This window comes from Eucyclogobius newberryi, unplaced genomic scaffold (assembly GCF_026437365.1).
Source record: "Eucyclogobius newberryi isolate DKJ021-1_F unplaced genomic scaffold, fEucNew1.0.hap1 SCAF_22, whole genome shotgun sequence".
Classification (NCBI taxonomy): domain Eukaryota; kingdom Metazoa; phylum Chordata; class Actinopteri; order Gobiiformes; family Gobiidae; genus Eucyclogobius; species Eucyclogobius newberryi.
Genome location: NW_027315857.1, coordinates 23,398,910 through 23,412,862, shown reverse-complemented (window position 1 = coordinate 23,412,862; position 13,953 = coordinate 23,398,910). Strand labels below are relative to the sequence as shown.

General features: G+C 42.6%; 1 protein-coding gene across 1 annotated transcript; it reads left to right on the top strand.

Annotated features, from left to right (window-relative positions):
- The first annotated feature begins 3,435 nt into the window (after nt 1-3,435).
- LOC140372115 (uncharacterized) lies at nt 3,436-13,953 on the top strand. Its single transcript, XM_072459400.1, has 6 exons — nt 3,436-3,639; nt 9,869-9,872; nt 12,079-12,477; nt 12,822-13,142; nt 13,368-13,453; nt 13,858-13,953. The coding sequence occupies exons 1-6, from the start codon at nt 3,436-3,438 to the stop codon at nt 13,951-13,953; spliced, it is 1,110 nt and encodes a 369-aa protein (XP_072315501.1).

The window sequence follows — 13,953 nt, the reverse complement described above, 5'->3', positions numbered from 1 at the left end:
AGCTCGGTGTACTTGTTCTTACGCGATTCCGAGCTGATTTTGTCACAGAGGGGACTCTTTCAGAGCGCTTCCTCCACCAAAACCTTCTGAAAGCAGGCCGAGGCGCGGGGGCCCCTCTGAAAAGTCATTTATTGTGAGCTGCAGCACATCGAGAGATCACAAGGGTGGTCCGAGCGGAGTCTGGAGAGCCTTACACAAGCCCGCTGCCTTCTTATCAGGAAGTGAGAATCGTGAGCCAACCGTTCACTTGAGGGAGCGACAGTTCACGTCTGGGATGAGTTGATAACGCAACTGAAAGTCGTGAGCAAGCGAACGGAAGCAAGAACTTTCAGCGAGAACACGTCGTATGTTTGAATGTAGCGAGTAAAAGCTGTGATGGTTTCTCTGAGTCTCTGTGTTCGATTGTCAACTCGTACAAACAATGACACAGTAACCACTCAATCAAGTGCTAAAAACCTCAAATGAGCCAAAATGTGGCAAGGCAAGTTTATTCGTAGAGCACGATTCATACACAAGGTGATTCAAAGTGCTTCACACGACAGGAACCAAATGCATTCAAGTCAAATGTGGATACAATTAACCATTTCACTTCTAAATCAAGTCAAACAGTGAATTGTTGCTTTTGTCGACATTAGCTTCGTGTAGACGTTAAGTCACGTAAGTCATAAAACCTGTCTCTCCTTTTCTTCACGGAACCTTTGTATAGACCAGTTAACGATATTCCGATTATTCAATTAGTTGGCGATTATTTACATCATCGATTTGTCTCGATCATTGGATAAACTTGTCGCAGCCTTAGTTTGTAGATTCTCCCTTTCCAGTTAGACTCGACGTGAAGCTTTCCTGAACTGGCGAGATAATAACTAATGCTCGTCCGGTTACTTGAAGCCGCGTCGCCCCCCAGTGTCAGTCACGCGGCGGTGCAACCCGACAAAGCGCCCGCGAACGCCAAGGCGATCGAAAGTTCCGGTGCGGCTGTAGATCGTGGCGAAGGTCGTCGGTGATTACGCGAGTTCATCCGCGGCCGAATCGATTACATTCGATTCTGGCTCAGTTTGAGTTCCCCGATATGATTACACCTCAGTCAAGAAACGTTTTAAGGTCAAGGGGTCAAAACAATCTCCAACACTCGTTCAGATGGCCGTGATTGACGGGTGCGCTACAATCATACGACGCCGTAGAAAAAAGAATGCCATTGGGATTGTCGACGTGCTGATTATTACGCCCCGACAAATCAAACGGACTAAAACGACAGGCGCTGGTTTAAATCACGCAAACGCAGCTCGGACCAACGCCAAAGAAAGGTATTATACTATTAGAAGGATTGGGAATGGTCCAGGTAATAATTTAAATTAAATCATTAAAGGAATTCAAAAAATGGTGCAAAATCAGTTGCAGAACATTAGAGTGACAGTTCTGTAAATTTCAGAACGCCAACTAAGATTTAATCACTTAAATCTAGACCATTTCTACGAAATAGACGCTAAATAAGAAAGATTATCAAATAAAATTCACACACTGCAGTGGCAGATCATTTCACTTATTTCAATCTTAGACATTTTTGCCTAAAACAAGTGTATTTTTCTAGTTTTAAGAATGTGTAATTTTGCCATCAGTGTTTAAGAGCAATGGCATCTAAAGAGTTGTCAGGCATTCATGCAATTTGTAAATCTATTTGGAAGATTTTTTTGAGTTTTGGGTCTATGACAAACAGAAAAGTCCTGCTTAAGTGAAAAATAAAAATGCTATACAAAAAGAAACTGCTACAAAATGAATTAGGTAAGTTTATTTGTATCGCACACGACAGGAAAAGACGCTTTAAAATCGCAAATACAAACAGATACAAAAACATGTGTCGTCCTTGTACACGATTGGATGAGCCAATCAGGGGCGCGCGTGGTGTTGATTTGGTTCAGGATGACGGATGAGCTCATCAGTTTCCCGTGCGTCACTGAAATACTCGAACCTGATTGGACGGTTTGGCGTGAGTTCGACCCGGGACGCAGCAGATGGAGATGGTTCAGTAACGCTTTCTGTAAATACAATCTTTATTCAACCAGGATTAAAAAAAAGATTGCTGAGGTCCGGAGTCTCTACATGTCATTAAAATAAGGTATGAACTAAATAATGAGAAAAAATACATTAAAGATGAAAAGAAAACTCAAAAATACGTACATTTTAAGGGAAAGGGTATGTTTTTCAGTGAGGCCTGGCACCTGGGTCACAATTAAAACGGTTCCTCGCTGTTGCCGGGGTCACCGGTTTTGACCCTCATTTTGTCAAACAAGGCTGGTTTTAATGACCGCGTTTGACCCTGCGACCTTCTGCCCCCTGCAGGCGGCCTCCTGCTGCTGCGTCCAGCTCACGTCCTCAGGAGAGACGAGGCAGAAGACGATGTCCTTAAAGGCGATTGGGAGACGTGAAAGCTTATGAATTGTTGCTTTGTAATAAATAAATAGATAAATGAATGAATTAATAAACAAAACGCGCCGGTCTCACACACAGGCTGGACGGGATTCGAACCAAACCATCTCTTTCCATTCCCTTCCTTTCATTTAATCTAATTTCATTCCATTTATTTTAATACCCTTCAATTCAATACCATTTAATTCAATACCATTTAATTCAATACCATTTAATTCTATTTGTGACATTTTACTTTTTCTTTTCTTTTATACAGGGAACTCGCCCGGGATTGCTCTTCAGCTGGTCTACAGTCTGCAGCGCCCCTTGTGGTGACACCCGGGGATTGCACTTCGGGATGACGTCACAATGAAAGTCATAATTTCGAGAAACGAGCACTAAATAAAGCTGTGCAATAAGTGGTGACATCTGCTTTTGTCCATGAGAGGGCGCACTACCCACACAGAGATGCTGCCTGAGCACATGGACACATCAGCGAGACTGAACACTCTGCACGCCCTGAACACTCTGAACGCCCTGAACGCTCTGAACGCCCTGAACGCCCTGAACACTCTGAACCCCATGAACGCTCTGAACGCCCTGAACGCCCTGAACGCTCTGAACGCCCTGAACGCCCTGAACACTCTGAACCCCATGAACGCTCTGAACGCTCTGAACGCCCTGAACGCCCTGAACGCCCTGAACACTCTGAACCCCATGAACGCCCTGAACGCCCTGAACACCCTGAACGCCCTGAACACTCTGAACGCCCTGAACGCTCTGAACGCCCTGAACGCCCTGAACACTCTGAACCCCATGAACGCCCTGAACGCCCTGAACACCCTGAACGCCCTGAACACTCTGAACGCCCTGAACGCTCTGAACGCCCTGAACGCCCTGAACACTCTGAACCCCATGAACGCTCTGAACGCCCTGAACGCCCTGAACACTCTGAACCCCATGAACGCTCTGAACGCCCTGAACGCCCTGAACGCCCTGAACACTCTGAACCCCCTGAACTCTCTGAACCCCATGAACGCTCCGAACCCCATGAACGCTCTGAACCCCATGAACGCCCTGAACGCCCTGAACACTCTGAACCCCATGAACACTCTGAACCCCATGAACACTCTGAACCCCATGAACACTCTGAACCCCATGAACACTCCGAACCCCATGAACGCTCCGAACCCCATGAACTCTCTGAACCCCATGAACACTCGGAACCCCTTGACTGTTTTTTTTAACGGTTTCTATGTCAATTTCTATGTTTTTTTATAAATTGTTCTAATTATAAAAAAAATAAGCCCTAGTTCCAAATAAAGAGGACGTGAGGACAATGTTCGAGTTTGTTCCTGCAAATAAACACTGAAAGTCTCCATCAACTATTTTTTTAGTCTTGAAAATACAAGCCCATGAACTCTGAAGGACAACTGTTTTTACACGTTTTTCACTGAAATAAAAACATACAAAATGAAACAACAAAAACAACAACAACATCATTGCATCAATGGAATTTCCCCATGTGGGACAATAAAGGATTATCTTTACTTATCTTATACTTTCAGCACAGCCTATTTTGTGCCTAAAAGTTACATAATGGGGCTTTAAATACAGAAACCGTTCTGCCCGTGGGCAAAAGCATGTTTTGGTGCAGCGTCACCGTCGATAGCATCTGAACCCCGAGATGCGTGTTGTAGTGGTGCGCACAAGGCGGCTTGGTGCAGATTTGCGTCGCACCGGAGGGGGTCGTCCAGGGGGCGGGGCCCGGGCCGGTGACGTCACAGCCCTGACCTAGTTTAAAATGGCTTTGACGTCAGCTCTCTCACCTCCGTCTCTCCTCGTCCGCCCGGCCCCTCACACCACACTTCCCCTTTCTATTTCCATCTGCTAATCCTCATTTTGAATTATCCGTTTGCGTTTTTTTCCGCGACACGCGACACACAAACACGCACGCACACACACACACACACACACACACACGCACACGCACACGCACAAACACACGCACGCACATACACGTGCACACGCACACACACGCATACGCGCGCACACACACACAAACACGCGCACACATACACGCACGCACGCACACACACACACACGGACACACACGCGCGTACGCACACATTTCTATAGGATGTTGATGCCAAGCAGAAAACAGAGGGATGAGAGCAAGCGCTGACCCTGATTCGGTGGATTAAATGAATATTGGCAAGGAGGAAGCGGCCTCTATCTTTAGTGACATACAGTAACGATGACAGACGGTGCAGGTGAATCGGAAAGAATATCGAAATTTAGAGACATCAATTGAATACATTTTCAAATCGTAATACAGTCTTTCATCATGTGTCATGGATTCATATAAAATTGCACATATGTGAGACATAAATCTCCGCCAGGTTTAAGTTCCTTCATTTTGTCCATGTTCGATACAGAGAAAAAATGCACACAGAGGATTTTAGATTTTTTGGGAGTAAACTAGAGGTTGTACGAACTGAACTTTACATCTCTGTGGGAGAAAAAACACATTTGAAGTTCCACAAAAAGCTATGGATGCAACAATAATAAAAAAAAGTGAGTTCTTCTGTAAGTACAGTTTTTGAGGACTTTACTTCAGTCGTATTTTAGTGGAGGATGGGTGAGTATCACTGAGCACTTTTAATTTGACTTAATATTTGCAAAACAAATAGGAATGCTTTCTACTGCAGGTCATTCCTTACACCAGTGCAGATACAGGGGCAGAAGTAAAGTATCACAGTAAAAGTATGACATGCCCATTGAAAATTGTAAAAAAGTACTTCACACTGACATTGAGAACTATCAAAATGTCAAATGTTGTGACTTTTGGTCAAAGGAGGTAGATGAATCTAGACCTTAAATCAAACTATTTGAGTTGTCGTTTGATTAAGTTTGACCTCGTAAATAAATTGAGAGATTATTGATTTCACCAAAAGCAATTCCACAAAATGTTAACGTTCAGACCTCCAGGAGCACAGGCCGAGGTGGTATATATATATATATATATATATATATATATATATATATATATATATATATATATTTTGTTATGATCCCGGAGGCAAAAACCCAAAAGCAGTCCGGATAAGGCAAATGGGAATTTATTCAACAAAAGTTCAAAATCCAAAGGTAGGCAGAAAGGCTCCAAAAGTAAAAAAAAAAACAAAATTAAATCCAAATATCCAAAAAGCCAGAACTGAAAAGTACAAACTTCCTCAGGTAGGCCGATAAAGAGGGCCGGCGCAGGACAGAACAGGGCAGGGCAGGGCAGGGCAGGGCAGGAGTAGACGCAGGACAGACATCAAGTGACGAACAGACACAGAACAAAGGGGAGAGAGAACTTAAATACACTCAGAGAAGCAGGTGATTGGTGGGAAACAAACAAGTGGCAGGAGGAGACTGGGAAATCCAGGAAGTAACAGACAGCAGGTGAGGGGCGGAGACACAGAAACAACCATGGGAGCGCAAGACAGACACAAGGGGCACATGGGAAATAGAGTCTGCAGAGCGGATACTAACATATATAGCGAGGAAGAAGGACAAAAAAACAAAAAAACCTCTGCCCTATGATAAAAGCTGGAAAACCAGACCCAGAGACAGAACGCCCACTCTTAGTTTATAGTTGTGATGGGCGATACCATATTTTTTAGATTCGATACGATACCGATACTTTTTAGACCAATTGAATCATCGATATCGATACCAATACTTATATTTTCAAATTTGCATTAAACAAAAAATGTATGTAAAAACGAAATGTATCAAATACTTGAGCACAGCGTCTCAGATTAACTTTTAAATCATTTGGACCAGTTTACATTTCAGATGAGCTTTAGACATCTCAGATGAGCTTTGAAACATGAAACAATATCAACTGAAAAAATACTTTCAAACTAAATCAGAAAGAGAAAACATTGGAAAGTAAGAAAGAGATTGCTTGTGTTACTGATGTGAGACATTGTCTTGTCACAAATGCTGCAGCGTGCTGTTTGCCACTATTATTAGTTTGTCTTACGTTATCTTATTTTAATTTTATTTGTTTATTATTTTTTTATTTTACCCCCTCTATTCCTTATTAAGAATATGAGAGGTTCTGTCAATAGGAGTTTTGTTTAAGAGTTTTTCTATTAAGATTGTTTTTTTAAAGCTTCCTATAAGTTATCTGTTCTTTTACATCTGTATCTACTTGTGTTGCAACATGGAAAGGTCTCCATTGTGTGGACATTAAAAGGCTTATCTCATCTTATCTTATCTTCCTTGTCAATGGTTGAAAAATATGCCCATACCACGGCCCTTTTTCTTTCAGACATTTGAAGACGCAGCACATGCTCCTCTGTCTTGTGTTTATGATGGGTAGATAAAGTCCCGCTGGCCACTGGAGGGAGACACGTGCGTGCACCATGACCACAATCCATGGATTGGATGGAAGAGTCCATTCTGCTGTGTTTTCTGGCATAAACATGGGTGGTGTTGGTTTAATAACTTTGATTGTTGAGTTGTGGTTTTAAGTTTTAAAGCTATTAAATAATATCGATATTTTTGTCATGAGATTGATACCCAAAAAGTGACGACTGAATATCGATGTATCGATACCATAGGATCATTCCGCCCATCACTAGTTTATAGGGCTTGGGCTACAAAAGATGTGGAGGTTGTACTATTTAAATGGGGTACAGCAAGCTCACATTGCTGTGTTGAAACGTAGGTGGGATCAGGTTAGGGAAGATAATAGGCCAATGACAGCCGCAGGAAAGGGAGACACATTTTATGCAAGAGATGGAACAGGAGCGGAAGTAATCTATGTAGGAGGAAACACAGGAAGAGGTCATGGCAGAGGAGGAGACCTGAGATAAATCGGCGACGGGCTAGAGTCCTTGAATACCTGAGATACACCAAAATATTGAAAACTGTTCCAATTGTGTATGTGTGAATTTAAGAATGATTGAACACTTTTGAAGCGTTGGGTGGAAACCTAACGGTGTTAACACAAACTCATCGATTGTTGAAGTAGATTGAGAAACCATCTCATTAAGGCCTTAGGTGGAAGGAATTAGGACTCTAAAACCTTCTGCATTTCTAGGATAGAACCCTCAGTACATGGCCAGATCAGACAATATGTTTGACCTAGAAGCTTGCCACGTAGGAAATACACTACGGTTCATGAATTTTCTTCTTTAATTCCAACCACACTCTGTGATTAAACTCCTTTTTGGTTTCTCCAATTCGGACACATGATTGATAGCATGAGGCTTTAAAATTAGCAAAATGCATTGTTGTTTTAAGACTTGTGAGTAGACTTGAGCGTGAGACCACTGCTAAACCACCACCTCGGCCTGTGCTCCTGGAGGTCTGAACGTTAACATGGGTGGGTGGGGTTAACATGGGTGGGTGTGGTGGATACATTTAGTCTGACATAATCATTTTGTAATTATTTGTTTATTTGTATAATTTCTGAGTGTTATTTTCCTCAAGTTATTTGGTCTGACGCCGTAAATTACTTTTCTGAGATGTGACTTTTTGGCATTATTTGTACGAGGGACACACACAGTCTCTATCTGTTTTGAATCTGAACACTTCATTTGCGACAGAGCGGGCAAGAGCTCAGCGACGCAAGAGCATCTTACACTGGTGATCTACGCCCGGGGCTCATCCCCGGGTGATCACTTTAGGCGACTAAGGCTATCTGTCAAATTCCTAACTAATAGGGATATACCCTCCGAAGTCGAATGGATTCCATCCCTGCGTCTGAGCCCGGGCTTTCTGTACAGTTTCCTTCGATGCCACCCATTCTGGCCCCTGAAAAACACATGATGCTAGCAGCAGCTGGTTGCTTCACGTCTCTGACTACAGAACTTCCAATTACCAGAGGGTCACAGGTCCATTCAGTGGGCGTGTGATCGCTGACTGGAGCTCATGGTGCACTACAGGCTGGCGTTTAGCGCGTCTTTCCCTCCGAACTGTCACAATGACAACTTATGACATATGACAACTTGAGCAGGTAAAGGCGGAGGAAGTTTCAGCCATGACGCTAGCGGCTAGGCAAGCTCAAGCTGAGGCTAGAGAGCGAGGGGGGTTTAATCCACAAAAAAATTAAGAAAAATGAGCTGCTTCCGGATTGCTTGTGGAGCAATCAAACTTTCAATAGTGTATAGGAATCTAAAATAGTGTATATCATTTGTGGGTTAACGGTAAAAAGAAAGAGCAGCTCTCAAAACACGATACACTTACCAGGAAGTGACGTGGATTGAATCAATTAAATGGATTAATTTAAATACTCTGTAAGTATTCTTCAAAACAATAATAGTCAAGTGCAAAGTCCTAGAACTAGAAATAACTCATGTAAGAGTAAAAAGTATTAAGTAAGTATCCGTCTGATTATTTAAAGTTAATGAGCCTCATTCATGAATGTTTTATCATTTAATCTTCCACTTTAAGAAAATGCAGAGAGAACTCTGCTCCAGAGTTATTTACATAAACATGATGTAAACTTCCCTGGTTGGGCTCAGAAGAACATGTGACACTGCAGGAGCGAGTGAACCAGGAAGTAACACTTCTGTCAATCTTTTACAGCTTCAGCGGCGATTACAAACGTCCAAACACACACGAATACACAGGTCACCAACTTCTGGAAGTAAAGCTTTTATTCTGTTTGACTGGTCGTCGGGGGTGACAGGAGGGTGTTGAGTCGTGTGGGGTTTATAACAGTGACCACACACAGGCACTCGGGCTGGGACTGCTGACAAGTCTACTGTTCACTCTGCTCTTTAGAACCAGATTATATTATATCTAAGTGTATTATGTTGTAAAACAGGAGGATTTTTGATTTGGAGCAGGATTAAAGCTGACGTGTATTCTTTTTTAGAACTCAGCTTTACTTTCTCTTTTTATTGCGCAAACTGCAACTTGTCTAATATTTACCACAGGTGCTCTCCCTCCAAACATGGGCTAATATCTAGAAAAACGCCTGTCGAGTGTTCTGTAAGTACAGTTTTTAAGGACTTTACTTTGAGTCGTATTTTAGTGGAGGATGGGTGTGTATCAGTGAGCACATTTAATTTGTCTCAACAACATTTGCAAAACAAATAGAAAGCTTTCTACTGCACGTCATTCCTTACACTAGTGCAGATACAGGGGCAGAAATAAAGTATCACAGTAAAAGTATGACATGCCCATTGAAAATTGTAAAAAAGTACTTCACACAGATATTGAGAACTATTAAAATGTCAAATGTTGTGACTTTTGGTCAAAGGAGGAAGGAAAACTATTTTTACAGTCATCGTTTTGATTAAGTTTCATCTCATGAATAAATTGAGGAAATTATTGATTTCACCCAAAGCAATTAAAGTAATTCCACAAAATGTCAAAAAAATGAAAATATATATATATATTATTTTCTAAATGAGAGGCCACATATAACATATAACGTTGTTTATTTGTGCTGTAGACAAGTAAATCTAGAAACCTGTTAGTTCTTCAGCTGCTTGAATAAGAGGCAGATATTAATAAAAAAGTGGCTAGAAGCTTATGGGTTGTTGAGCTTCTCTCTCTTAACGTCCGGCACATTCAAATCCGACACAGAGCGGAGGCTGGTGCCCCGCCCATCACTGTGCAGCCTTAGCATTTGCCTGTTCAGACGGCCAATGGGCCACATGGGACTCACTTGAAAAACAAGATTAAACACATTTGAATGAATAAATAATGGTTCATATCTCTCTTGACTGGGTTTATCCACAAAGGTCAACGTTTTCACCCTCAGTAAACTTTACATGAGCCTCAAAAACCAAAGACCTGATTGTTGTGAAAGTGACCATGACCTATTTGACTGACTTTGTGGACTGGCCAGGACATCACTGGAGATGAACATATTGAAATACGCAAATGTAAAGAGCTAAATCAAAGACTTCGCGTGACTCCCTTGGAAACGAGACGTGGCTGTTCTTGCCTCTGGCGCCGTGAGGCTTATAAGTATTCAAAACCAGAATAAGAGCCGAGTGGATAAACCAGAGATCAGAGGCAGAAGCAGAGAGAGACCAGCTCCAGCCAGCTGCAACTCACAGGTACTTTAGTCCTGGTTTAGACCTGGTTTAGTCCTGGTTTAGACCTGGTTTAGACCTGGTTTAGACCTGGTTTAGTCCTGGTTTAGACCTGGTTTAGACCTGGTTTAGTCCTGGTTTAGACCTGGTTTAGTCCTGGTTTAGACCTGGTTTAGACCTGGTTTAGACCTGGTTTAGTCCTGGTTTAGACCTGGTTTAGTCCTGGTTTAGACCTGGTTTAGACCTGGTTTAGTCCTGGTTTAGTCCTGGTTTAGACCTGGTTTAGTCCTGGTTTAGACCTGGTTTAGTCCTGGTTTAGACCTGGTTTAGTCCTGGTTTAGACCTGGTTTAGTCCTGGTTTAGACCTGGTTTAGACCTGGTTTAGTCCTGGTTTAGTCCTGGTTTAGTCCTGGTTTAGACCTGGTTTAGTCCTGGTTTAGACCTGGTTTAGACCTGGTTTAGTCCTGGTTTAGTCCTGGTTTAGTCCTGGTTTAGACCTGGTTTAGTCCTGGTTTAGACCTGGTTTAGACCTGGTTTAGTCCTGGTTTAGTCCTGGTTTAGACCTGGTTTAGTCCTGGTTTAGACCTGGTTTAGTCCTGGTTTAGTCCTGGTTTAGTCCTGGTTTAGACCTGGTTTAGTCCTGGTTTAGTCCTGGTTTAGTCCTGGTTTAGTCCTGGTTTAGACCTGGTTTAGACCTGGTTTAGACCTGGTTTAGACCTGGTTGGTTTAGACCATGTTTTTTCTCTTTCAAAAGTTGCAAAAGTCAAAGTGTAAATAGATGATTCATGTCATTGTTCATTGTCATCATGTAAGAATAACAAGGTGTTTTATGAGCAAAAATGACCAAATTACACCTTTTCAGGATTTACATATGTGAGAAGAGCAAGATTTGAATTATGAATTTAGTTATATTTAAAACAGCATCAGAGGAGGAGGGAGAAGATAAGATAAGATAAGATATTCCTTTATTGTCCCACATGGGGAAATTTCATTGGTGCAACGCAGGTAGATACAGAGGTAGATCCAGAAGAACAGATCACTTATAGGAAGAGGAGTGTTGAGATCATTATATTGTTTGATGAATTTGTATTACACACACACACACACACACACACACACACACACTAAAACAGATCGGTCCGGCAAGTGTCGGATTACAGACACAGACTGATTGATAATTTTTTTTATTAAATGCAGAAAAAGATCTGAGTTCAGTTTTCATTTAAGAACAGCCACCACAGGAACCAAAAGAATCGGGAAGAGAGGAGAGCAAGAGAGGAGGGAGAGGAGGAGAGAGAGGTGGGGAGAAGAGGAGGTAGAGGAGGAGGAGAGCGAAGAGGAGGTAGAGGAGGAAGGTGTGGAGGGGGTAGAAGAGGAGGAGGAGAGAGGGTGAAGAGGAGAGAGAGGAAGAGGGGGAAGAGGAGGAGGGAGGAGAAAAGTCCTTTGTTCAAACGTCTTTAAATCTCTGGATGTGATTAAAATAAATGACGAAACCTTCAGGTTCAGAGTGTGACACTGTGTTTGTTTCCATGGTAACGAGAGCAAAGTGACCACACAATAAAAAGCATCGCACCTTTAATGTTTAATGCTCGTAATGCGTCATATTTTTTCTTCTTTGCAGCTCAAATCGCTCTCTCTGCGTCTGAAGACCTCGAGTACCACTTTATAAACGAGAACAAGACGTGGGATGAAGCTCAGACGTTCTGCAGAAAGTTCTACACAGACCTGGCAACAGTGAAGAACATGAAGGAGCTGAAGAGACTGACAGAACCAGACGGAGGAACAGACGGAGGAACAGACGGAGGAACAGACGGAGGAACAGACGGAGGAACAGACGGAGGAACAGACGGAGGAACAGAAGGAGGAACAGACGGAGGAACAGACGGAGGAACAGACGTGTGGATCGGACTTCATCAAACCAGCGACAACCCCAAAGATATAAACAAGAAATGGCACTGGTCTCAGCCTGAGGTCCAGTTCAATGAAGGAGAAGCTGAAGCTGAGTGGCACACAGAGTCAGGTGAACCTGATGATAAAGGAGGACATCAAAACTGTGTGGCAATTTGTAGCAGTAACAAATGGCATGATAAAACATGTGATGAGACATATCGTTTCATCTGCTACGACGGTGAGGAAACTGTTTTTGCTTTTGTTACAGTGTAAAATCAAATAAATCTTATTGTAAATCCTTTATTCCTTTGATGTGTCACTATTGTGTGGTCTGTTTGTACATGTCTATATTATACGTACATCGACTGTAGAGATGGGACACACGGATGTGTCTCACATCAGGAAATGAGAGTTAGGACAATATTTGCAGTAAAATCCACTGTATTATTTCTAAACAAATCTCTTGTTCTACAGAATCCTCCAACTCCACTGTCATGATCCAGGAGAGAAGAACCTGGTTAAAGGCTCAGCAGTTCTGCAGAGAACACCACACTGACCTGATGAGTGGACTGGACCAGCAAAGACAGTTCCATGACAAATATCCAACCCGTTCTGGCTCATATTGGATTGGTCTGTCCCGGGACACGTGGGCGTGGTCAGACAGAAGTAACTCCTCCTTCAGAAACTGGAACTCAGATGTAAATCCACTGAACAATAAATGTTCTGCTCTGAGAGCTCAGGGCCGATGGGAGAGCGACGACTGTGACCTGAAGAAACCCTTCATCTGTCATGGAGGTGAGTGTACAAGGAACAACCAACCCTCCCACACAGACTGAAGACCCTCCCACACAGACTGAAGACCCTCCCACACAGACTGAAGACCCTCCCACACAGACTGAAGACCCTCCCACACAGACTGAAGACCCTCCCACACAGACTGAAGACCCTCCCACACGGACTGACAACTGTATTGAACGGCTGATGAAGTTTTACCTCTGAAATTATTATTTTTTATTGCAGTTCTGAAGATTCATAAGACTTTGGTGAAAATAAGTCTGTCCTCAGCTGTAGATCTCAACTCACACAACGCTTCAGTCCTCAGACAGGTACGTGTAGTTATTTGTAGTTCTGTATTATTATATTTATGCAGAGCAATGGAATGGAACACATCCAGGAGCTTTAACGTTTGAGAGACTGAAACATGAAGTGTTAAACTAACACAAGAATCACATGTTTCAGAACATGTTTGTAGCTCTAAATGACACATTTACAATGCTTTAGGTGGTGATTTTGATCTGATTTTGATTTACTGCAGCGTCGTTCAAGTCGTTCTTAGAATCCTTTTTAGGGTTTTCTTTCTGTGCATCACAAAAGCCACTGGTTTAAAATTGTGCACAAATGAATAAATCTGTGTGTTTTCCTTTATTGGATCGTCTTTAGTTCCAGTGTCTGTGTTTATTGTTCTCATTTCTCAGTCTCAGAAAAATGAACTTCTCTCCTTTTTCTTCAGCTGGAAGACCACTTCAGAGCAAACAACCTCCACGTCAAACTGAGCTGGAAAAGAGGAAAAGACGGAAAGGTTTTCCAAAAACAAGACCAGGTGTGA